We start from the raw sequence: 23,276 nt of genomic DNA on the forward strand, positions 1-23,276 counted from the left end.
GAGGTGAAATGCCTTTTTATCATATCATATCAGAAGGTCATGTTATCATCATGACTTAGTCACTGGTGATATTAACTTTGATCACATTGTCAATTCTGTGTTTTATTCTAAAAGTTTTACATTTTATATTTAGAGCTATTATCCATTTCAAGTTAATTTTTGGATAAGATTCTTTTTTTTGCATGTGGATGTTTACTTGTGCCAACCTCATTTGTTGAAGAGTTTCCTTTCATCATTGACTTACTTTTGCACCTTTGTCCAAGATCGTTTGGCCATATTTGTGTGGGTTTGTGTCTTGGTTGCTATAGTTTTGTAATAAGCCTTAAATTAGGTAGTGTGATTCCTTCAATTTTTTTTTTTTAAATTTTCAAAGTTGTTTTGGCTACTCTAGCTCCTTTGCTTTTCTATTTAAATTTTAGAATTGGTTTATCTGTGTCTACAAAAAGTCCTGTTAGAATTTTGATTGGAATTGCTTTGAGTCTGTAGATCAGTTTGGTGGAGAATTGGTATGTTTACTATGCTAAGTCTTCCATTTTATGATCATGGTTTCTCCAATTATTTAGGTCTTCTTTGATTTCAGCAGACAGATCCTGTATATGTTTTGTTAGATTTGTATGTAATTACTGCTTTTTTAAAAGGAGCTATTGTAATGGTATTATTTAAACATTTTTCATATCCAGCTCTTTGTTACTAGTATGTAGGAATATGACTGATTTTTGTGCATTGACCTTATATCCCATGACCTTACTAAATTCAGTTATTAGTTCTTGGAGTTTTGTGATGTCTTTTGGATTCTCTTTGTAAACAGTCATGTTGTCTGTGCATAGGGGTAGTTTTATTTCTTCCTTTCCAATATCTGGTTCTGTTTTTCTCCTTGCCTTTTTTTTTTTTTTTTTTTTTGCGGTACGCGGGCCTGTCACTGTTGTGGCCTCTTCAGTTGCAGAGCACAGTCATCCAGACACGCAGGCTCAGCGGCTATGCCTTACGGGCCCAGCCGCTCCGCGGCATGTGGGATCTTCCCGGACCGGGGCACGAACCCGCGTCCCCTGCGTCGGCAGGCGGACTCCCAACCACTGCGCCACCAGGGAAGCCCTGGCAGGCAGATTCTTAACCATTGTGCCACCAGGGAAGTCCCTATTTGTTTTTTCTGTAGATTTTTAATATGGTGATTACATTGGTTGATTTTGGTAGATAGCTCTTTAGCTTTGCATCGCAAGATGAACTCTACTTCAGCTTCTTCATGGTGTAATTTGTATTTGTGCTTATGTGTATTGCTGAATTTGATATGCAGGTATTTGGTTGAGGACTTTAGTGTCGGTGTTAATAAGAAATATTGGTCTTTAGTTTTCCTATATTTTGATTTTGATGTCAGAGAAATGCTGGCCTCATAACATAAATTGGGAAGTAATTTGTTCACTTCTGTTTTCTGGAAGAAACTGTGTAAAATTGATGTTATCTTCTTTAATATTTGGTAGAATTGCCATTGAAACCATCTGGGCCTGGAGTTGTTTTATTGAGGTGGCAGTCTCTTCTAAGATCCAGGCTTTAAGGAGAAGTCGTAGTTCCAGTTCCTTGCCTCATGTACACCCATATCCCTGAGGGGCCATTCAAAACGTTACAACCTGTGTACTGATTTGGATTGATGGAAAGTCTGTGCACAGACAATGCTTGATTAAATATAAAGGATACAGAAGGAAACTGATGTGTTTAGGGTACTTTGTAGAGAGATTGGTAACATCATCAGAAAAAGTATGCAGCTTCTTACTCTCAATCCCTCATAAGCAAGGGATGCCAATATCTGAGTCATATTATACTTTTGGAAGCATAGTTTCGAGACCTAGCCTTATTTGTATTTATTATGAGGCTCGGGCAATTTAGACATAACCTAGCCTGGATACATGCCAAAGACAGCTTCCCTTGGGCTGGTTATACCTTATCAGTCTCAGAGTGATATAATTCATATTATTTATGTGAATTTAGCTAAGCTAAATATGTGGTATTCTCAGACATAAACAGACTTTTCTTCCATCACTCTCTGTCTAGTCTATCGAAGCACCTTCAGTTTTGCAGACAGCTTTGTGAGCCGTACTAATAGGCTTTTAGCATCTGAAAGGCTTATCCTGTAAAATCCCAATCCCTAGTCCCTAGCTGTTAGGGCCTATATCCAGAGTTGATAATGCCCTGGTTTTCTTCAGAGTCACCTTTGCATGCTTACTTCTGCCATTCAGTTCCCTCTTTGTTTCTGTGACTCAGGAATCGCCTCTTTATTCTTTCAAGTTCAGCTGTGTATTTCAAAAACATCATCATGTCTTATTAGGTATTTTGGTGTGTTTGGGGGGAAGGAGGACCTGTGTCATGTCAATGTGCTGTATCACTTCCATTTTTTAAATTTGATTTTTCTTAAAGGTTAGAAGACCAACAACCATCTTTTGAGAACTATTTGAAAATTAGACATATTAAAAGTATGTGTGTTTTCTTTTACTCAGCAAACATTCTTTTTAAACACTTACTGTGAGCCAGGTACTGGGATATGAAAGATAAAATGTGGTCCCTGCCTCAGTGAGCTTTGGGATTAGAAGAGGGATAGAGACAAGGGAACAAATGGCAACACTGTTGGTAAGTGCTCTCATGGAGGGCAGCACAGGGCTTGATGCAAACTCATAGGAGATACTGCCTTTCTAGACAGATCAAGTCAGGAAAATGTTTCCAGAAGAGGTGATGCCTTACCTGAATCCTGCAAGGCAAGTGAGAATAAGCCAGGTGAAGTTAGATGAAAAGGTATTCAAGGCCGAAGAAGAGCATCAGTAGACGTGATGATGCCTAAATGAACTTGAAACCTGTGAGTAGTTTGGTAAGCCTGGAGTATGGCAGCTGAGTGTGGAGAATGGCAAAAGATGAGGTGGTATCTGTGTATTTGGAGCCTAAGGTGAACTGGGCATCTTAAGGAGATTCCATAATGTTTGCATACTTATGTTTTTTTACAGAATTTTAAAATTATAATTGTTAAAAATAAAAATTCTTAAAATTTTCAAGGATACAAATTAATCACCATGGTTCTTAGCAACTGAAGAATAAGATACACAGAAGTTTTCACCTATAAATATTTCATTCTTTTAATTGAACTAAAGTTAATAAAGCAGACACTGAAAATTTGAGGTATTATGCAAAATATTTATACCATACATAATACAGTTAGTAAAGACTGACCCTGTCAGAATGAGAAAAACTTAACATATGATTAATCAAAATTCTATTAATCTATTAAAGATTCTATTAATCTTTAGAAAATAGAACATTTATGTCAAATGCTGAATTTTGATGGTTTAAGTTTATCAATCTACACCTATTTTGATATATCCTAGTTTCAGTTTTTATATCAGGCACATGCCAGATTAGTTTTAAGCCTGTTTAACTTTTTAAAGGATATTTTATAAAACTGGTCTCAAGAAGATACGTGGGCATGATTGCTGCTGAACCTGGACTTGGGTCTGCACAGCACAGCCAATCAACTAAAACCGCGTTGTGGTGAAGTAAAGTGCATCATTTATTGCAATGTACCAAGCAAGGAGAACGGGCAGCTCATGCTCAAAAGACCCAACTCTGCGATGGCTTTTCCAAGGCACCGCATGGTCCATGATCAGCTTGTGCTCTGTTCTTGGACTGGTTGGCATCAAGGTGAAGTTTCACACATCATCAGTCTTCTGGCTCCAACCAGTTTGGGGTCTTCGTGCTTGGGGTCGGCAGTTTTCATCTGGTGGGGATCTGGTTTCTGTAAAAACAAGTTAGGAATGTGTGTGAGACCTTTATATCTTTCAGGGAACTGGGAGTTCAGTGACTCTGCTATATGGCTGATTTATAGTCTAAATTGTTACCAGTTTCTTGGCCCAACATCTTTGCTTTGTCTCTACATGCTTACATTTCCTAATAATTAACTCTTGAGCCAGCCTTTTGAGATTCAGGGGAGGTCTGGGAGACTAAAGCAAAAGCCTCTTGCTTCAAAAAACAGGGACACAAAGGCTTGTTTACAGTTTCACGATCAAGTTTTATAGTCTAGGCAAGGTAACTGTTCTTAATGATGTGATCTGTTGGCTGATTCTCTCTGCCTCCTTATATAACCTATCCTTTAAATACCTTCTAATGGCCTGATGCTGAAATCATCGTTAGAGATTTATTCCCTTCATTATTTGTTACTTATTAAAAGAAAATTAGCCCTAGAAATGACAGACATTAGCCTTAGCAGACATTTATGTCCAAAGGTAAATTTATGAGATACTTCTTGAGCAGAGGGTGTGGTGGCCAGGATAATGAACCTCTGTACCTCCTAAAGATGTCCACATCCTAGAACATGTGAGTATAGGTTATGTGGCAAGAAGGAATCAAGAGAGCAGATGGAATTAGGGTTGCTAATCAGCTGATTTTAAGATGGGGAGATTTTTCCTGGGTTATCTGGGTGGGCTGAGTATAATCACAAAAGTTCTTAAAAGTAGAAAAAAGAGGCAGAAGATAGTCAGTGTCAGAGTGTTGTGATGTGAGAATAACTTGGCCTGCTGTTCCTGGATTTGAAGATGGAAGAAGGTCATGAAGGTAGCCCCTAGAAACTGGGAAAGGCAAGGAATGGATTCTCCCTTAGAGTCTCCAGAAGGAATATAGCCTTTGCTGACACCTTGACTTAGCCTGGTGAGACTTGCGTCAGACTTCTAACTTATAGAACTGAAAGATAATAAATTTGTGTTTTTCTAAGCTGCCAAGTTGGTGGTAATTTGTTATAGCAGCTATATGAAAATAATACAGAAAGTGAGAGCATAAATGTTATATGCCTGAAGAGACTTTACTGAGATTAGAAAAATACACTGAAAGTACAGCTAGATTTAACTGAGGACAGATTTTTGTCTCTGATTTTGCCTTTGTCTAGACTGGTCTTTGGGCTTTCACCTTCAATCACACTTCATTGGTCACCACAAAGAAACAGCAACAGTGTAAGCAGCAGTCCATAAGAAATCTTGTCAGCTGTGTAGTTGAATAATTACGATAGCTTTTTAAAAAAAGATTCATATTTGTGATTTCAATGTATTTTTTTTCTAGTCCTAGAAAGAGATACGTGTAAAAGAACCTGATAGTTTTGAAAGAATGGTATTTAGCCCTAAGGACCTGTAAAATGTTCTTATTCTTTCAGAAGCAAACGTTTAGAGGACTTCCGGTAACTGTGACATGAAGAATTGTCAATTCCTCTCTGGAAAAAAAAAGTGTGAAAAAAAAGTATGAAACTGGAAAAAAAATAATCAAAACAACCATTTCAAGGCACTAGAGGCAAATAAATTTAGGAGCATTTATTCTTGAACAACTGCTAGAGCTTAGGTAAGAGTAGAGGGAACCTCTGGCCCTTTTGCCCGTTGCTGTTTCTGTCACCTCCCCCTCTTCTCCCCAGTCTGTGTTGATGAGAACTGTAGCTTTCCAGTCTAGGTTGGCCATGAAAACCATAAGCTCTATTGCCAGATGGGCAGATTTGATTCTGGGTGGAGGGCAAAAGCCTGTGGCTTTGCCTACTAAAAGTAGCAGACTCAATTGAGAAGGGATGGGGAAACCCTGTACCTTTGCTAGGTCAAGGTTCCACACCTAGTCCAAAGCCAGTGGTGGATTATTCAGAAATGTAACAGGGAGATCCTGTATGAAAGCCATAGTAGAGCTGGATACACTCTGTACACATCCCTGTGTGATAGGGAAACTACATGTGTGTGTGGAAGACCCAAGAGAGCCCTAACTTGAGAACTGGTTGCAACTTTGTATGCATTCCCCAACCTGGACACACAGATCAGTCAGCAGAAGGAAAGCGTTATGGGCTCAGCTATTTGAGCACAATCTGTGCCCAAATTACTGATTTACCACTAAGCTATACAGACAAGGGGTAGCCCCTAGGGAGCCAGGCTAAAAAATAAGATTACTGAATAGAGACATAAGTAACAATACTTTGGGGAATACAGATTGCACAGTTGTAGTCTGCAATTTACTAAATACAAACAAACAAAAAAGAAACTAACAACCAGCAGAAAGTTAAACAGGACCTGATTTTATTACAATATGTTATCTAAATGTAATTTTCAACCACAAATTAATAGATTTGCAAGGTCACACAGGGAAGTGTGACACGTGTAAGTAGAAAAAAACAGTCGGTAGAAATGGACTCTTTATTGGGTCCAGAGGTTGGATGCAGCAATAACTTCAAAGCACTTATAAGTGTGTTCAAAGAATTAAAGGAACTGTATCGAAAGAATTAAAAATAGACTAACAATGAGTCAAATAGGAAGCCTCAATAAATAGAAATTATAATAAAGAACTAAATGGAAATTCCTAGAGTTGTAAAGGATAGCTGAAATCAACTTTGACCAGATATGCTCAAAAGCAGATCTGAGATAGCAGAATAAAGAGTTGGTAGATTTGAAAGATTAATAGAAATTATCCAATCCAAAGAATAAAAGAAAAAATTAGAGAAAGATGAACAGAACTTTAGAGATGCATGGGTCAGTATCATTGTTCCAAAGTATACTGTAATGGGAATCCCAGATGAAGAGAAAGAAAAGGGCAGAAAATATTATTTCAGAAATAATGGCTGAAAACTTCCCAGGTATGATGGAGAAAAAAAAAAAAATTCCTCAGGGACCCTAGAATCTCAGTGAACTCCAAGTAGGATAAACACAAAAGAGAACCACACCTAGATACATTCTAGTCAACTTGCTGAAACCCAAAGACAAAGAGAATCAAAAACAGCAAGGGAAAAATGACTCATCATGTACAAGAGGACAATACTGCTTGCTGACTTCTCATTAAAAGCAGTGGGAGTCAGAGGGCAGTACAGTGACATATTCAGAGTGCTGAAACAGAAAAAACTATCAACCAGGAATTCTATAGCCACCAAAACTAACTTTCAAAAATAAAGGTGAGGGGGCTTCCCTGGTGGTGCAGTGGTTGAGAATCCACCTGCCAATGCAGGGGACACGGGTTCGATCCCTGGTCCGGGAGGATCCCACATGCCAGGAGCAGCTAAGCCCGTGAGCCACAACTACTGAGCCTGTATGCCATAACTACTGAAGCCTGTGTTTCTGGAGCCTGTGCTCCACAACAAGAGAAGCCACTGCAATGAGAAGCCTACACACTGCAATGAAGAGTGGCCTCTGCTCACCACAACTAGAGAGAGCCCACGTGCAGTGTACAACGAGGACCCAACACAGCCAAAAATAAAAAATTTATTAAAAAAAAAAAATGTGAAATAACAACATTGTCATATAAACAAAGCCTGAGAGAATTCATTGTAGGCTCACCTGCCTTACTGGCAGTATTAAAGAAAGCAGTAACGCGTATCCACAGGAAGAAATGAAGAGCATTGGAAATTCCCTAATAAATACAAAAGATATATTCTCCTATTTTTTTAAAACATAAGTTTGCTTAAGCAATAATTATAGCACTGTATTGTTGGGTTTGTAACATGTATCCATAATATATATGACAATATTGCACAAAGGGGAAGAAATGGAGCTATGTTGTATAAAATTGCTAGATTTTACCAAAATTAATAACCTAGCAGTGTTACTGAACCAGACTTGGGTCCATTTGCCTGTGTGCAGGCAAGCCAGTCTACTGGCACTGGGTTGTGGTGAAGGAAAGTGCAGCATTTATTGCAGGGAGCCAAGCAAGGAGTCCAGGGCAGCCAGTGCTTAAAAGACCCGAAGGCTTTCAAGGAAAGGTTTATAAAGACGGGGTGAGGGAGGGGGTGGTTTGTGGGGTGTGTGATCAGCTTGTGGACATTCTTCTGATGGGTTGGTAGTGAGGTAATTGGAAGTCAGCATCATCAACCTTCTGCTTCCAACCAGTCTGGGCCCTACATGGCCACAGACAGTTAACTTCTCCCACCTGGTGGGGGTTTCAGTAACTTCAAAACAGCTCAAAGGATGTGGCTCAGAATATTTAATTCCTCCTCCCTTGAGGAATTAAAGGTCCTTGACTTTGTTTATGGCTAAACTATTACTATTTTGTCTTGCTTGACTGTTTTTCTTTCTGCATTTTCTCACTTCTCTGATTAAGTTTATTCTTTGACTAAAGTTTTTCTACAGACAGAAGGTAGGCAGAGGACATGGGTGGGAGTCCTGTTCCAGGAAGGGCCCAGAGGGTCCTGCTAGGTTATAGTAGATTATAAATTAAAGATACAGAATGCAATATTAAAGGATCATTGGGGGAGAACATTGAAAAAAAGCAGTTGTTTATTGAACACTTCCATTTTCTCACTTTTTTTTTTTTTTTTTGCGGTACGCGGGCCTCTCACCGCTGTGGCCTCTCCTGTTGCTCAGCGGCCACGGCTCACGGGCCCAGCCGCTCCGCGGCACGTGGGATCTTTCCGGACCGCGGCACGAACCCATGTCCCCTGCATCGGCAGGCGGACTCTCAACGACTGTGCCACCAGGGAAGCCCCTCTAAGTTACTTTTGTAGATGCTAGGGATTTAAATATGTCAAAGAAATGGTTTTGTCATTGTTTACCACCACCGTTTTTGGTGATCCATTATTTTATGCATATATTCTTTATACTGTTTGAAGAGGCTCTGAATATATTTCTTTCTAAAGTAATACATGTAAGGATTTTAAAATTGTAGCAAGCAAGAAAGAAGAAGCCATCTCAAAACAAAAGAGACAAAAGAGTGGTAGATTGTCCTATCTTTCTCAATTGGAGGATGTGATGCTAAGGCTCATTTATATTTAAACTTAGTATTTAGTATACATATGTAATTTGTTAGATAAAACAACTCTATTATTAAGTATTGCCATAGTGGGATTTTTATTTTTTATGTTGATGCATTTGAGGTCTGAATAAATTTAAATCGCTAAAGTAGAAATTGTAGGAAATATAAAGATTTATTAATGAAACTCATTATCTTACATCACATTCCCCCTTCACTTTTCCCACTCTCTCCTGCACATCCTTCCCTTTTCCACATACACAGAAATGTGGGCTAAAACATCTCATGCTTTCTTAATTTTGGATAACCAAGCACAAAACCATGTGAAATGTGTGTTATATCCATCATATACTTTTTATGAATATGTGAGATATATGTATATGTATTTTTGTGCATTGGGGAATTTTTTAATACGGATTTTACTATACGTATTGTTGTGATAAATATTTCTTTTTTCTCAGCATTTCATATAGCCTTATATCATTAAGTTCAGATTTACCTTATTTTTTTAATGACTGTTAAATTTTTCCTAGTATAGGGAGGTACTGTAATTACCCATTTCTCTGTTGAAGGAGCTTAAAGTTGTTTCTGGTTTTTCACAATTAAACTATTATAATGAAGTTCATTGTACATATATCTTTGTGCATTTGTATGAATGTTTTTGTAGCATAGGTATAGAGAGAGATAATTCAAATTTTGTGATTTTTTTTTTTGGCTGTACGCGGGCCTCTCACTGCTGTGGCCTCTCCCGTTGCGGAGCACAGGCTCCGGACGTGCAGGCTCAGCGGCCATGGCTCACGGGCCCAGCCGCTCTGTGGCATGTGGGATCTTCCCAGACCGGGGCACGAGCCCATGTCCCCTGCATCGGCAGGCAGACTCTCAACCACTGTGCCACCAGGGAAGCCCAAATTTTGTGAATTTTAAATATTGATAAATTTTACCTTTTTGTCCTATGGAAATGTTTTAAGAGTTTATACCACCACCTGTGTGGCATATCCCAAGCTCTTGCCAACACTGGATCTTATCAGTGTTTTATATTTTTTGCAGATTTAATGGGTTGTGATATCTTTTTTTTAAAGTGGTTTATTTATTTATTTATTTATTTTTTGCTGTGTTGGGTCTTTGTTTCTGTGCGAGGGCTTTCTCTAGTTGTGGTGAGTGGGGACCACTCTTCATCGTGGTGCGCGGGCCTCTCACTGTTGTGGCCTCTCTTGTTGCGGAGCACAGGCTCCAGAAGCGCAGGCTCAGTAGTTGTGGCTCACGGGCCCAGTTGCTCCGCCGCATGTGGGATCCTCCCAGACCAGGGCTCGAACCCGTGTCTCCTGCATTGGCAGGCAGACTCTCAACCACTGCGCCACCAGGGAAGCCCCTAGGTTGTGATATCTTGTTTCATTTACCTAGTCACTGTTGAGGTTGAAAATCTTTTAATAGAATTATTAGCCATTTATATTTCTCATTATTGGAAATATATATTAATTTTGTTTATTTATTAATTTTTTATTGTGGTGACACACAACAAAATTTACCATTTTAACCATTTTTAAGTGTACCATTCAGTGGCGTTAAGTACTTTCAAATTTTTTGCAGCTGTCACCACTGTCCATCTTCGGAACTTTTTCATTTTCCCATATTGAAACTCTGTATTCATTAAACAATAACTCCCCATTCCTTCCTACCCTAGCCCCTGCTAAGTACCATTCTACTTTCTGCCTCTATGAGTTTGACTACTCTGTGTACCTCATATAAGTAGAATCATAAAATATTTATCCTTTTGTGACTGGCTTATTTCACTTAACATAATGTCTTCAAATTTCATCTATGTTGTAGTATGTAGAATGTCTTTCCTTTTAAGGATGAATAATATTTCATTGTATGTATGTCCCACATTTTGTTTATCCATTCATCTGTTAATTGACAGTTGGTTTGTTTCCACCTTTTGACTGTTGTGGATAATGCTGCTGTGAACATGGGTGTTCAAATATCTGTTTTGAGTCTATGCTTTTAATTCTTTTGGGTATTGGCCCAGATGTGGAATTGCTGGTCATCCTGTGTTTTAAATTTTTGAAGAACCACTGTGTTCTTTTCCATAGCAGCTGTACCATTTAGCATTTCCACCAGTCATGCTCAAGCATTCTAATTTTTCCATATCCATGTCAATACTTGTTTTCTGCATTGTTTTGCTTTTTTTTGTGGTATGCGGGCCTCTCACTGCTGTGGCCTCTCCTGTTGCGGAGCACAGGCTCCGTACGCGCAGGCTCAGCGGCCATGGCTCACGGGCCCAGCCGCTCCGCGGCATGTGGGATCCTCCCGGACCGGGGCACGAACCCACGTCCCCTGCATCTGCAGGCGGACTCTCAACCACTGCGCCACCAGGGAAGCCCTGTTTTGCTTTTTTAATGATAGCCATTCTAATAGATGTGAAGTAGTATCTTGTGGTTTTGATTTACATTTCCCTAATAATTAGTAATGTTGGCTACATCTTTTCATGTGCTTATTTGCAATTTGTATATCTTCTTCAGAGTAATGTCTATTGAAATCCTTTGTCCTTTTTTTTTGCGGTACGCGGGCCTCTCACTGTTGTGGCCTCTCCCGTTGCGGAGCACAGGCTCTGGATGCTCAGGCTCAGCAGCCATGGCTCACGGGCCCAGCCACTGTGTGGCATGTGGGATCTTCCCGGACTGGGGCACGAACCTGTGTCCCCTGCATCGGCAGGCGGACTCTCAACCACTGCGCCACCAGGGAAGCCCCCGTTTGTCCATTTTTTAATGTTTTGTTGATTTTGCTCATTTTTTAAAGCTCCCACCTAATGTTTGTTTACTTGATGAAGGCATGATCTCAGGCTCAAGTAGTTCTAGTAGGGAAAGTAAATCAATGATTTATATTGAACTTTAAAAAAAAATTAATTCCTCGTTACTGCCACTAGGAGGCTTAGCAAGTGTAATCAGGTTTCTTGACAAAGCCAGTGTGCATAAAAACAACCTTTTTTTTTGGTAAGGTATAATTGATATATAATGTTATATTAGTTTCAGGTGTACAACATAATGCTTTGGTATTTGTATATATTGTGAAACGATCACCATAGTAAGTCCTGTTATTATCTGTTAGCATACACAGTTACAATTTTTTTTCTTGTGATGAGAACTTTTAAGATTTATTCTCTTAGCAGCTTGCAAATATGCAGTACAGTATTATTAACTGTAGTCACCATGCTGTACATTACATTGCCATGACTTACTTTATAACTGGAAATTTGTACCTTTTGATCCTTTCACCCATTTCGAGCACCTCCGACACACCACCTCTGGGAGCCAACAATCTGTTGTCTGTATCTATGACCTAGGTGTTTTTTTTTGTTTTTTTCGTTTGTTTTCTGGTTTTGTTTTTTTTTTGATTCCATATGTAAGTGAGAATCATATGTTATTTTGTCTTTCTCTGTCTGACTTATTTCAATTAGCATAATGTCCTCAAGTCCATCCATGTTGCTGCAAATGGTAAGATTTCATCCTTTTCTATGACAGAATAATATTCCATTGTATATGTATACCACCTTTTTTTAATCCATTCATCCATCAATGGATACTTAAGTTGTTTCCATATCTTGGCTATTGTAAATAATGCTGCATTGAACATGGGGGTGCATATATCTTTTTGAATTAGTTTTTGTTTTCTTTGGATAAACACCCAGAAATAGAATTGCTGGATCATATGGTAGCTCTGTTTAAAAATTTTTTGGAGGCACCTCCATACTGTTTTTCCTGCTGGCTGCACCAATTTACATTCCCACCAGGGTTCCCTTTTTTTTATATCCTTGCCAGTTTTTCTTTTTTTTAAATTTTATTTATTTATTTTTGGTTGCATTGGGTCTTCGTTGCCTGTTGCAGGCTTTCGCTAGTTGTGGCGAGTGAGAGCTACTCTTCTTTGTGGTGCGCGGGCTTCTCATTGTGGTGGTTTCTCTTGTTGCAGAGCATGGGCTCTAGGCGCGCGGGCTTCAGTAGTTGTGGCACGTGGGCTCAGTAATCGTGGCTCATGGGCCGTAGAGCGCAGGCTCAGTAGTTGTGGCGCGCGGGCTTAGTTGCTCCACGGCATGTGGGATCTTCCCAGACCAGGGCTCGAACCCATGTCCCCTGCATTGGCAGGCGGATTCTTAACCACTGCGCCACCAGGGAACTGCTTGTTTTTCTTTTCTTTTTGATGATAGCCACTCTAAAAGGTATAAGGCGATTTGTCATTGTGGTTTTGATTTACATTTCCCTGATGATTAGTGATGTTGAGCATCTTTTCATGTACCTGTCAACCACTTGTATATATTGATCTCTTAATGATAATAGAAAAAATACATTCGAAATCCAAGAAGAGAGCATATTTAACAGGGGTAATGGGGTGGTATTTGAGATAAATCTTCAAAATAAGAATCCATTGGTATTCTGTGATGGCAGCTGAGTGTAGGGGAAACATTCCAGGTAATGGAAACAAAGTACTGATCAGTAGGGGAGATGAACCTTTGAAAAGAAGGTACAAAAAGTATATGTAATGCAATCTTATTTGAGGATAGGATGAGTAAATGGATGGATGGAATAGTTCTGGAAGAATGACCAAGAAACTGTTGGCAGTGGTTTCACTCTAGTGCCTGGGGATACCAAGGCAAAATATTGTCTTGTTTCCTTTCTTCCAAGGACATTAAGAAAAGAAAGAAGAAAACTGTATTTAAAGACCTTTAGAGCTTAAAAATCACAGCTCTGTGTTCTTTACAGTATTTGATGCTGCTTCTACATAACTAATTTTGATTTCAGGGGTAGGAGGGTGGAGGTGAGGTGAGAAGATGAAAGAAATTTTTGTTATCTAAACAGTAAACAGGTTATGGGTTGGACTTTAAAATTTTTTTTTTTTTTTGTGGTACGTGGGCCTCTCACTGTTGTGGCCTCTCCTGTTGCGGATCACAGGCTCCGGATGCGCAGGCTCAGCGGCCATGGCTCATGAGCCGAGCCGCTCCGCGGCATGTGGGATCTTCCCAGACCGGGGCATGAACCTATGTCCCCTGCATCAGCAGGCGGAATCTCAACCACTGTGCCACCAGGGAAGCCCTAAAATGTTTTAAATCTTTTTTTTTTTTATTGCTGTTTTGGGGGATTTCTTGAGAATGTTCATAAAAATAAGCATTCATAACTGTTTACATAGAGTTAAAATAAATTAGGCAAATGAGTAATGCCTTTTATAAATTTATTTAAAAAATATTATTAAATAAAAATACATTGGGGAGTGAATAGGGTAGGAATTTTCAGGAGGCAAGATCACCAATTTGACCTTAACATTTTTGTAAATTTTGGCTACAAATCTGTGGTTTTTAAAGGACTTGTCAACTAAATGAGAAGTTTTCATTACTGTGGGATACCGTAGCAAGAATAAGCCATTTTCTGATAATTTTGTGATTCCTATCTAATATGTTATTGAGTAAAAGAATATAAGAATTCCTTAATTAGGATACTAGAGTAAACCGTGTTCTCAGCACAAGTACATCATGGCTGATAATTCTTTTCCTGACATTTAGGGAATCAATTAAACTTTATCTTTCCACATTAGTGGACTTAATGTTATCTGTTAATTAATGCAAGATGTCAGTGCTGGCTTTCATCTTTTATTTTTGAAAGCTAACTTTTAAGACAAACCTGTTATTTAATGTTTTTTCTTTGTGATTTCAGTAAACTGCTCCTAATTTGTAAAGAATAGAGAGAAAATAGTAGATGAATGATGGAAATTTTTCACCACATGAAGGAAATACAGGTTGTTATAGATTCAATTGCCATTTAAGAAAGAAAGAAAGACCTGTGGTTCAAGCCTAATTTCCTTCAGGGAAATTTTTTCATGTTTCTCAAATAATAAATTTTTGTATTCTGACATTTTCCCCTGTTTAATGGCAGTTATTCTTTTTTTTTTTTTTTTTTTTTTTTAAGGTATGGACTCCGAGAGTTTGTGGTGATCGCCCCTGCCGCAAATAATGATGCTGTTCTCAGTGAATCTAAGTGCAATCTTCTTCTGAGTTCTGTGTCTGTTGCTTTGGGAAACACTGGCTGGTAGGTGGACATTTCGAAAAACCTTGAGATGAGTTTAAGAACTATTCTAAATTATAATTTATGAGGGAAAATGATTACTGTTAGGTTTTTGATTATGATTAAGATTAGTACTTGTACATTATTATATTGGAATAAGGTATATAAGGACAAACTCAACAAAACCTTTAGGGAAAGCATTTCTGAAGGGAAACTTACTGAAATATTACATGAATATTTAAAATGGAGAATAAATGGTATATTTTTGTATTTTGCTTCCAAATGTTTATTTAAATTTTGGTGCAAAATCTAATTTTAAAACTTGATGACAGAGCATCGCCTTGTTCAGCCTCAGCTAGGAACATGCATTCAGGTAACTCAAATTTTTTGTTTCTCTGCACATGTCTTCAAATGCTTTGAAAGTGCTACGAGTATTGATTTTGAGATTACAAATAGATTTTAGTGAGTAGGCTAGTTTGCGGTTATGGAAATCTTTGAATAAGGAGGAGAACTATGTCCTCAAATGATAAAGTACAAAATAATTCACCACTAGTGTGGGTTTAATTTATATTGCTTAATACCTGTGAATCAAGTTTTATTATGATCTTGGAAAGCCTCATATGATAGGATCACTTTTATTCAAGAAAATTTTTATTCTGCTTTTTTATGACTTTCAGCCATTTTAAAATAGTTTTCTGACTACAAAGTGCCACTAAGTGATAATTTCTTCAGTTTATTAGTGTAAGGAGAAAAGGAACTAAGTGTTTTTGTTTTAAATATAAGTCTGTGGAGTATTCCTTGTTTAGTGCTTTTAAATAGTTGAGATTAAAATAATGTAATAGTGGAAAAACTTGAGATTTAGGAGTTATTCAGTGTTTAGTGAACTTACAGTCTATTCCTTTTTAATTATGCCCTATAGCCAGGTGCCACTCTTCGTGCAAATTCATCAGAAATGGCGAAGAACGTATGTGGGAGAATGTCAGGGTCCTGGTGTCCGAACTGATTTTGAAATGGTTCATCTTCGAAAAGTGCCAAATCAGTACACTCATTTATCAGGTCTGCTGGATATCTTCAAATCAAAGATTGTGAGTTGGCATTGATATTTTCAGTCTTATAAAAGCAGTAATTTGGTAATTTTATCGATTACATAGAAATATTTCTAATGTTGAAATGTAATTACTTAGAAGAAAGATGTAATTGACTACATAAATTACTGTGTTGTTTCAACAAAGAGTCCAATTAGATTTTTAGTGTACTAATGCTCTGATTTTGTTTGTTCAGTTTGTTAACATTTATCCCCTACGTTATTAACTCTTTATACTCCTTTTCCTCTAATGAGTAATGTTGCCAACTTCACCACATGAGTGAGCTTCAGCATAGTTGCTTGTTCAGGGCTCTGACTATGAGTAACTGAGATGTGAACTCTTTGGGTTCTGAATTGCTTTTTTTCCCCCAAGGGTCTATTTAATTTGATGTTTAAGATTAATCAGTCTTATATTCTATGACTGAGAACAGCAGGGCTGAATTGGATGTGCTCAGTATATCTTTGGTGTTTTTTAAAAACACTATCACAGAGATATGGATGATTTGCCTGTGCTACTCTGGGGGAAGAATTAGGGTCTAGATTGAGGAGCTATTTGTGAATACCTCTAGAAAAGAGAGCAAAACAAGGTAAGTAAGTGGTGGAAGGGATTCTCCACTTAGAGAAGTAGTTCCCTTGAGTGATTAAGTTGACATCCGTTACACTAAAAGTGATCAAACTTGATTAACAAAGTGATATTAGATATCTCCTGGTATGGTACATTGAATAGGATATATCATCTGTGTTGCATTCCTGCTAAAAATGTTTAACATAAATCGAAACATGAGGAAACAATCACATATTTCCAAAATGAGCCATATTTTATAAAGTAAAGCCCAGACTCTTTAAAAATGTCAGTATCATGATAGGCAAAACAAAGGCTGGGAGCTGTTTAGCCTAAAGGAGACTGAAGTAACATAACATGCATGATCCTTGATCAAAACAAAATAGCCACAGAGGACGCAATTGGGACAGTTGGGGCAATTTTAATATGGACTATATGTTAGAAAATAGTATCAATATTAAACTTCTTGAGTGTGATAACCCTTGTTCATAAGAATTACATGCTAAGTATTTAGGGGTGAATTGCCATGATGCCTACAACTTACTTTCAGAGGTTCAGCCAAAAAAATTATTTATGTAAATATATGATAGTATGTGCGTGTATCAAAATGTTAATTGGTGAGCTTGGTGAAAGTCATACCGGTATTCATTACGCTAGCTTTGCAACCTTTCTGAAGGTTTGCAAATTTTGAAAAGGAAAAAAATGTGAGAAAAAACGCTGAAATGTCTTTTTTAACATACATTGTTTGTAGAAAGATATTTAGGATTAGAATTTAATTTCATAAAAAATATGTTTTCAATTTTGAGGCCATAAATAGCAGGGTGGTAGGATTATCACCACCCAGATAAATCCGTTTGATATTTTTTAAAAAGTCTGCATATACTGGGTCAAGAAATTTAAGTATAAACTTCTCTATACCCTTAGTCCCTTTCCTCAAAATAACTATTGTTAGCTGTTTCTTGTGATTATCTCTATTAAAAAAAGCATAGAAGCATATCTTTTAGAAAGTTCCATGTCTGTATGTAACTTTTTTTCAGAACCTTTCTGGACTCTGAAATGCTTTAAGTACTGCTTAATTCTACACGTGTTGCTTTGAGAAATTTTTGAAAAAGTCAAGTATGCGTTATTTCTACCCCATTAGTTTTACTTTGTTCTCACCAGAAGTCTTCAATTATATTTAATTATTTTAGATCAAATTCTAGTCAGATGCAAATATTAATGCTTTATTCCTCTTCTTAAAAAACATTAGTGAACGTTATTTTCATGGATCTTTTATGTCACTCTTTTATGTTACTCAATTTCTCTTTACTGAAACTGGGGACCACCTTGATCTGTGGAGCCTGACTTTCATTATGACTATTTACTAATTGTACTTAAAAAAAAAGTGTTCTTAATCAGTTTATCACATCATCTGTCAGAACTTTCACAAACCTCTTGTCTAAATATGAAACATTTCTCAAAGTTGATTTGATAGAGTTGAACTTAAGATAATTGAGACCTGGTTTGGGTACTTTAGTTGTTTTACATAGTTAAAGCTACCCAATATGTGGCTCTCTTATACTTTCTTTATAAAGCTATCTTTATAAATATTACTCTTTAAATCTACTAGAAGTGTTCCAAGGCACTCACCCTCCACTAGCAGCTTATTTCATTTTCACATGGATCTAATTATTAGAAAAGGCTTCATTGGCAGGGTGGCAGCAGAGGGTGGTTGTCCTTGGAATCACATAAAATTTAAGTTTAAATCCTCTTTTCCCATATAATCCTCTAAGTATTTGAAAACTCTCTCATACCCTAGTCTTTCCTTTTTCAGTTTAGACATTCTTCATTCTATCAGATGTTCCTTATATTTCATAGTTTTATATTCTGATTGTTGTTTTGGATATTTGTCTTTTTTAGAACTACATTTCTTCATGTTCTGGGGAAATTTTGTTTGCAGGCTCATTTTGAATGAAGGCTTTATTTACAGTTTTTAACTTTCTCTCCCATCCTCTCTAGTGGTTTTGTAATTTTGTGGTTGCTCCTTACCTGCAGAATATTTCAGACACTGGTCTTAAAATGGTGTTTGGAGCCTTTTGCTCCATATTGATATTGGGGTATTGCACATTGAGTCTTGGACTCATTGGATTGCTTGCTTGGGTCATGAGAGTGGGTTTGTCCCCCGCTCACACAACTTTCCCTAGCCCCATACCTTCCAACAAAGCCACTGCATGAAGCAGGAGTGCCCTGCCCCAGCGTCTGCCTTAAGCAGAGAGTCTTACAGTACCCTCATTCTGGGCGGAGTACTTTTGGTTCCATTTAATGCAGTCTGTAATCCTGGCTCTCACTGCCTTCGTCTGCATGTGGAACTCAGCAAGCATATGCCTTGAACCCCATTTAACACTTTGGATTTTCTGTACCTTTTATAAGGCCCACAAAGATATTCATGTCATGTTTGGTCCTAGACATTTCTTTTTGGTCATCTCTTTCTGTATTTGTCTATATTGCTATGTGACTGGAGCGGAGGTTATGTGTCAAAGTGACCTTGTTATGGTTTCTAGATCATTTACACCCAATTACAGGTGAATGCTCATTTGATATCTAGACCTGAGTAAAAAATAAATATTCCTGACCAGCCAGAATCTTACCTTGCTTGTCTAGGACACAGCAGCCCAAAACTGAATTATTCGCTTTTTTTTCTGGCAGCTACCTTATTTTGTGACTTGAGATTGAGTTTGTATTCAGTTAAAGTTACTAATGACTCTGGAAACTGGGTAGATATGCAGAATACTATTGAATCTACATTTTCACAAGCTTACTAGGTCATTCCTATGCATATTTAGGTCCTATTTCACATTAATATAGGTTAACCATTATTAAGGGAAGCTGAAATTGTGGGATGTTTGGATGATATTATTAATTTTTATGATTTTTAATGAATGTAAAGATAGATCTAAATTTTCTGATTCATTAATATAAACTACATGAGTGGCCATTTGTCACAGTCTAAAATTCTGCTTAAATATTTAAGACTGGCTTTAATTTGAGTTTATTTTCATTTAAAAGAAAGAAAAGACATCATCTTCTCAAACCTAGTGTTATACTTTATATAATAGTTTTACCTTATTTAAAAAATGAGTCACATTTTTTTCCACATTCAACATGGCTGAAGAGAATAGTAAGAAATTTGTATAATTAAAATTGTATAAGATATTTTGAAAGAGCACTTTACATAATAAAATTTAATATCTCTTTTCCTGGTAGTAGTTTAAACAGCTTTATTTTAATGTAATTTGCTCTCTGGCATTAATTCATCTCTTGAGCTTTTAAGCTGTGAGAATTTCTCCCATGAAAATGATTTCCTAAATTCTGCACCTTTGGCTCTAATAACTTAGTGACTTTGTTTTCCTTTTTAATGGCTAGAATATCATACATTTTTCATGGCTAGAATGTGCGTGCCACATCTAACACTGTAATCTGAAAATCCACATTTCATGAAGGTAGTAATTTATCCATTCCAGTAGTTTGAAATTTGGTTCTGGTATTTACAAGGGTACTAACATTTACATGGTATTGTCTTTGCATTTATTTCCTAGGGATGCACTTTAACTCCATTGCCTCCAGTTAGTATTGCTATACGGTTTACCTATGTACTTCAGGATTGGCAGCAGTATTTTTGGCCTCAGCAGCCTCCAGGTGAGATAATTTAGAACTATATTTAACTTACTGAATATAAATGGAGAGAAAATATATTCAGAAATTAAAACTGTTTAACAATGTGTTTCAAGTGTTTGAAATATTTGTAACTCACTTTAAATGTAATATTGCTGATTTCTTTGCCTTTATCATATTTTTTCTCTTAAAAAAAGCTGTGTAGGTTGTTCTAGAGACAGAATTATTCTATACTTGACAATCTGTTTTTTTTTTTTTTGGTGGTACGCGGGCCTCTCACTGTTGCGGCCTCTCCCGTTGCGGAGCACAGGCTCCGGACGCGCAGGCTCAGCGGCCATGGCTCACGGGCCTAGCCGCCCTGCGGCATGTGGGATTTTCCCTGACCGGGGCATGAACCCGTGTACCCTGCATCGGCAGGCGGACTCTCAACCACTGCGCCACTGGGGAAGCCCTGACAATCTGTTTTTGAAAGCTAATATTATTTATAAAGCATTCCCTTGCCGTGGAACATCGTGTGCTGCAAATTAGTACGTAATGAGTAAAATGTCTACTTTCAGAATATAATAAGAGAAGCCACCCTCATAGGCTGCGAACAGACACGCACAGAACCTTATAGAGAGTAGAGTTTGAAGAAGAGGGCTAAATAAGGAAAGCAGAAAAGAGAAAAAGGTGTATATACATATACACTTACGCTGGGAAGAGCTGTAGATTATTTTACTTTAACTTGCATTTTTATAAAACTGTGATTAAAATCATTTTACCTACTTAACCATTGATATACTGATTCATTAACAGTCATTAATTATTAGCCTATAATAGGCCAGCTCTGCCAGGACACAGATATGAACAGACATCATCTGAGTTCTAGAAAAGCTCAGCCTGGTGGACATTTAGCTTAATTAAGTGAGGTTTAGGTTCCTGGATGTTTCTCTCACAAAAAGTGCAATTATATCCAAGTCTATCTAATAAGAAATTTAATATAAACTTATAAAATAATTACAAGGATTTTACTAGCCTGAAAACATTTTCCATTCTACCTTCCTCAAAGAGAAATAAATTATAATAAAATAATATTCTTTACTGTTTATTTTTGTTCCAAAATGGTTGGTTTGTTTATGAGATTGAAAATAGTAAATTGATTATCTTGGGATGTTACTAAAATTAATGTAGTACATTTAGCTTTTGGTGGTTATATATACTACTGTTTTATTTTATATACCACTGAATAATTTGAAAGTAATGTGCAGTAAAAGAACTCCATCTAAACTACAGCAGAGGGAAATAAAAGCTAAGCTGAGATTTATATTAGAAGACTCAAATGTTTGTTTTGGTAATTTTAGTTTCCAGACAACAGTATGCCTTTGTTAATGTTCTATTGCTAGTTTTTTAAAATGGGCATCAAAATATTAACCTTCTTTCTCAGTGGATTGAAAACCATATAAATTTTTAATATTTTCTCTTTTAAGGGGAAGGGACTGAACATGTAATATGGGCCAGACACTGTGCCTGGCATTTTATATACTGTTTAAGGTAATTCCCATTTACCTATGAGACAAGTATTGTTATCTTTCTTAGAGAACAAAAGTAACTGGCCCAAGGCCACATGGTCACCAGGTGATAAAGTTCACATTTAAATCCTGGTCAAACTCCAAGTCCCATCATCCTTTCATTCTACAGTGTAGCTTTTCAACTTTTAATTTGAGTAAAAGTTTTGTACAGTTATAGTCTATTAATAATTTTTAGCTTACTGGTTTAAAAAATGTGCTTAGGACTTCCCTGGCGGTCCAGTGTTTAAGACTCCATGCTTCCACTGCAGTGGGGGCATGGGTTCAATACCTGGTCAGGGAACTAAGATCCTGCATGCAGTGCGGCGTGGCAAAAAAAAAAAAAAAAGTGCTTATTGTAAATTTTGAACTCTTAATTCACATCTAATAGTAAAGCTAGTCATTGTGATCTTTATTGTAAGCATTCTTTAGTTGGAAAAATGGAATGAATTGACTTGAGAAAATTTACTGAATCAAGTAATTGAGCCATGTTTAATAACTAATTTTAATAATTTAGTTAGGGTGTAGATAATTGTCAAACATAATTTTAGCAAATCTGGGAGTGTTCATAACTCAACAGTAGACTTTAATTTTAGAAATTCTTAGTGTAGTGTGAATAATTAAAAACAACCATCTATTATTTCAAAGGGAAATGTTTTTGAAGTCTTTTAGAAGTGTTTATTACTTCTTCAAGAGGGATGGAGCTAAGGGGTGATATACCCTCTAAATTCTCCTCTAATCTCAGATACCATTCATAATGGAATGGAAATTCTTTTCTGAACTTCAGATATTTCTGTGTACTGTCAGCTGATATAAGGTTTTATTAATGATGACTAATTTGGGCTATTCAGAAATTATTGACAGCAAAACTGATGAATGTAGGTTGATGATTAAATTTTTTAATACTCAGATAATCTTTCTTTTAGATGCTATTAATCACATTCTGAGAAAATGAAAAGAAATTTACAGGAATATTATTCTCTTGAGTGATATTTAAGGACTATTTCCGAAGAGTAAAATTTAGAGTGCATAGCTTGAATACAGCACTTTACAAATAGGAATTAAATGTGTCCTTTTACTATAACATTCTTGGGGGAAGTCTTTAATATCTGACTGTTCTCTAACTTGCTATATGTATCTTAATGTAGACACTATTAAAACTTTAATTTCTCAAAGGGCTGACCTACCTAGATTTAAATTCTTATTTCTCCATTTTTGGCTAACTGATGGAAAATTTTTTTTTTTCTTGTTCAGATATAGATGCCCTTGTAGGAGGAGAAGTGGGAGGCCTGGAGTTTGGCAAGTTACCATTTGGTGCTTGTGAAGATCCTATTAGGTGCGAATTTCATTATATCATTTGAATTATGGGACTTTTACTTTTTAAATTATATTGATGTTGATTTTACTGTGTTTTATAATACTGCAGCCTCCTGGAATGAATGTAGTACTGGAAATAGAGACCTACATGTAACAATCTGTCCATCTTTGTGTTTTTCTCTGTAACTTAAGAAGTAAAAGAGGGTTTAAAGTAATACATAAAATGTACAGAATATAATTTGTTGATTATTCCATATAGAAGTGGTTCTTGGTATACTTTGGGGGAAATATTTTAAATATTGAAAAGCAGACAATATTTTAGAGTTTGGGTGTCAGAAAGACATTTTTTTTTT

General features: G+C 36.9%; 1 protein-coding gene across 13 annotated transcripts in view; it reads left to right on the forward strand.

Moving 5' to 3' along the window:
- Window positions 1-23,276, forward strand: part of RAB3GAP1 (RAB3 GTPase activating protein catalytic subunit 1) — a 166,944-nt gene that overhangs the window by 54,069 nt on the left and 89,599 nt on the right. For 12 of the 13 annotated variants that reach the window (XR_007478551.1, XR_007478552.1, XR_007478553.1 and 9 more), the window contains exons 6-9: window positions 14,670-14,789; window positions 15,685-15,850; window positions 19,987-20,086; window positions 22,861-22,942. Coding sequence is in view for 8 of the 13 variants with exons in the window: in XM_049712667.1 (XP_049568624.1) it covers window positions 14,670-14,789; window positions 15,685-15,850; window positions 19,987-20,086; window positions 22,861-22,942 (468 nt within the window). In the remaining 5 variants the exon portion in view is untranslated. Of the gene's footprint in view, window positions 1-5,173; window positions 5,356-14,669; window positions 14,790-15,684; window positions 15,851-19,986; window positions 20,087-22,860; window positions 22,943-23,276 lie in introns of all 13 variants that reach the window. The other variant, XM_049712669.1, reaches the window with a different exon arrangement.

This window comes from Orcinus orca, chromosome 7 (genome assembly GCF_937001465.1).
Source record: "Orcinus orca chromosome 7, mOrcOrc1.1, whole genome shotgun sequence".
NCBI lineage: Eukaryota > Metazoa > Chordata > Mammalia > Artiodactyla > Delphinidae > Orcinus > Orcinus orca.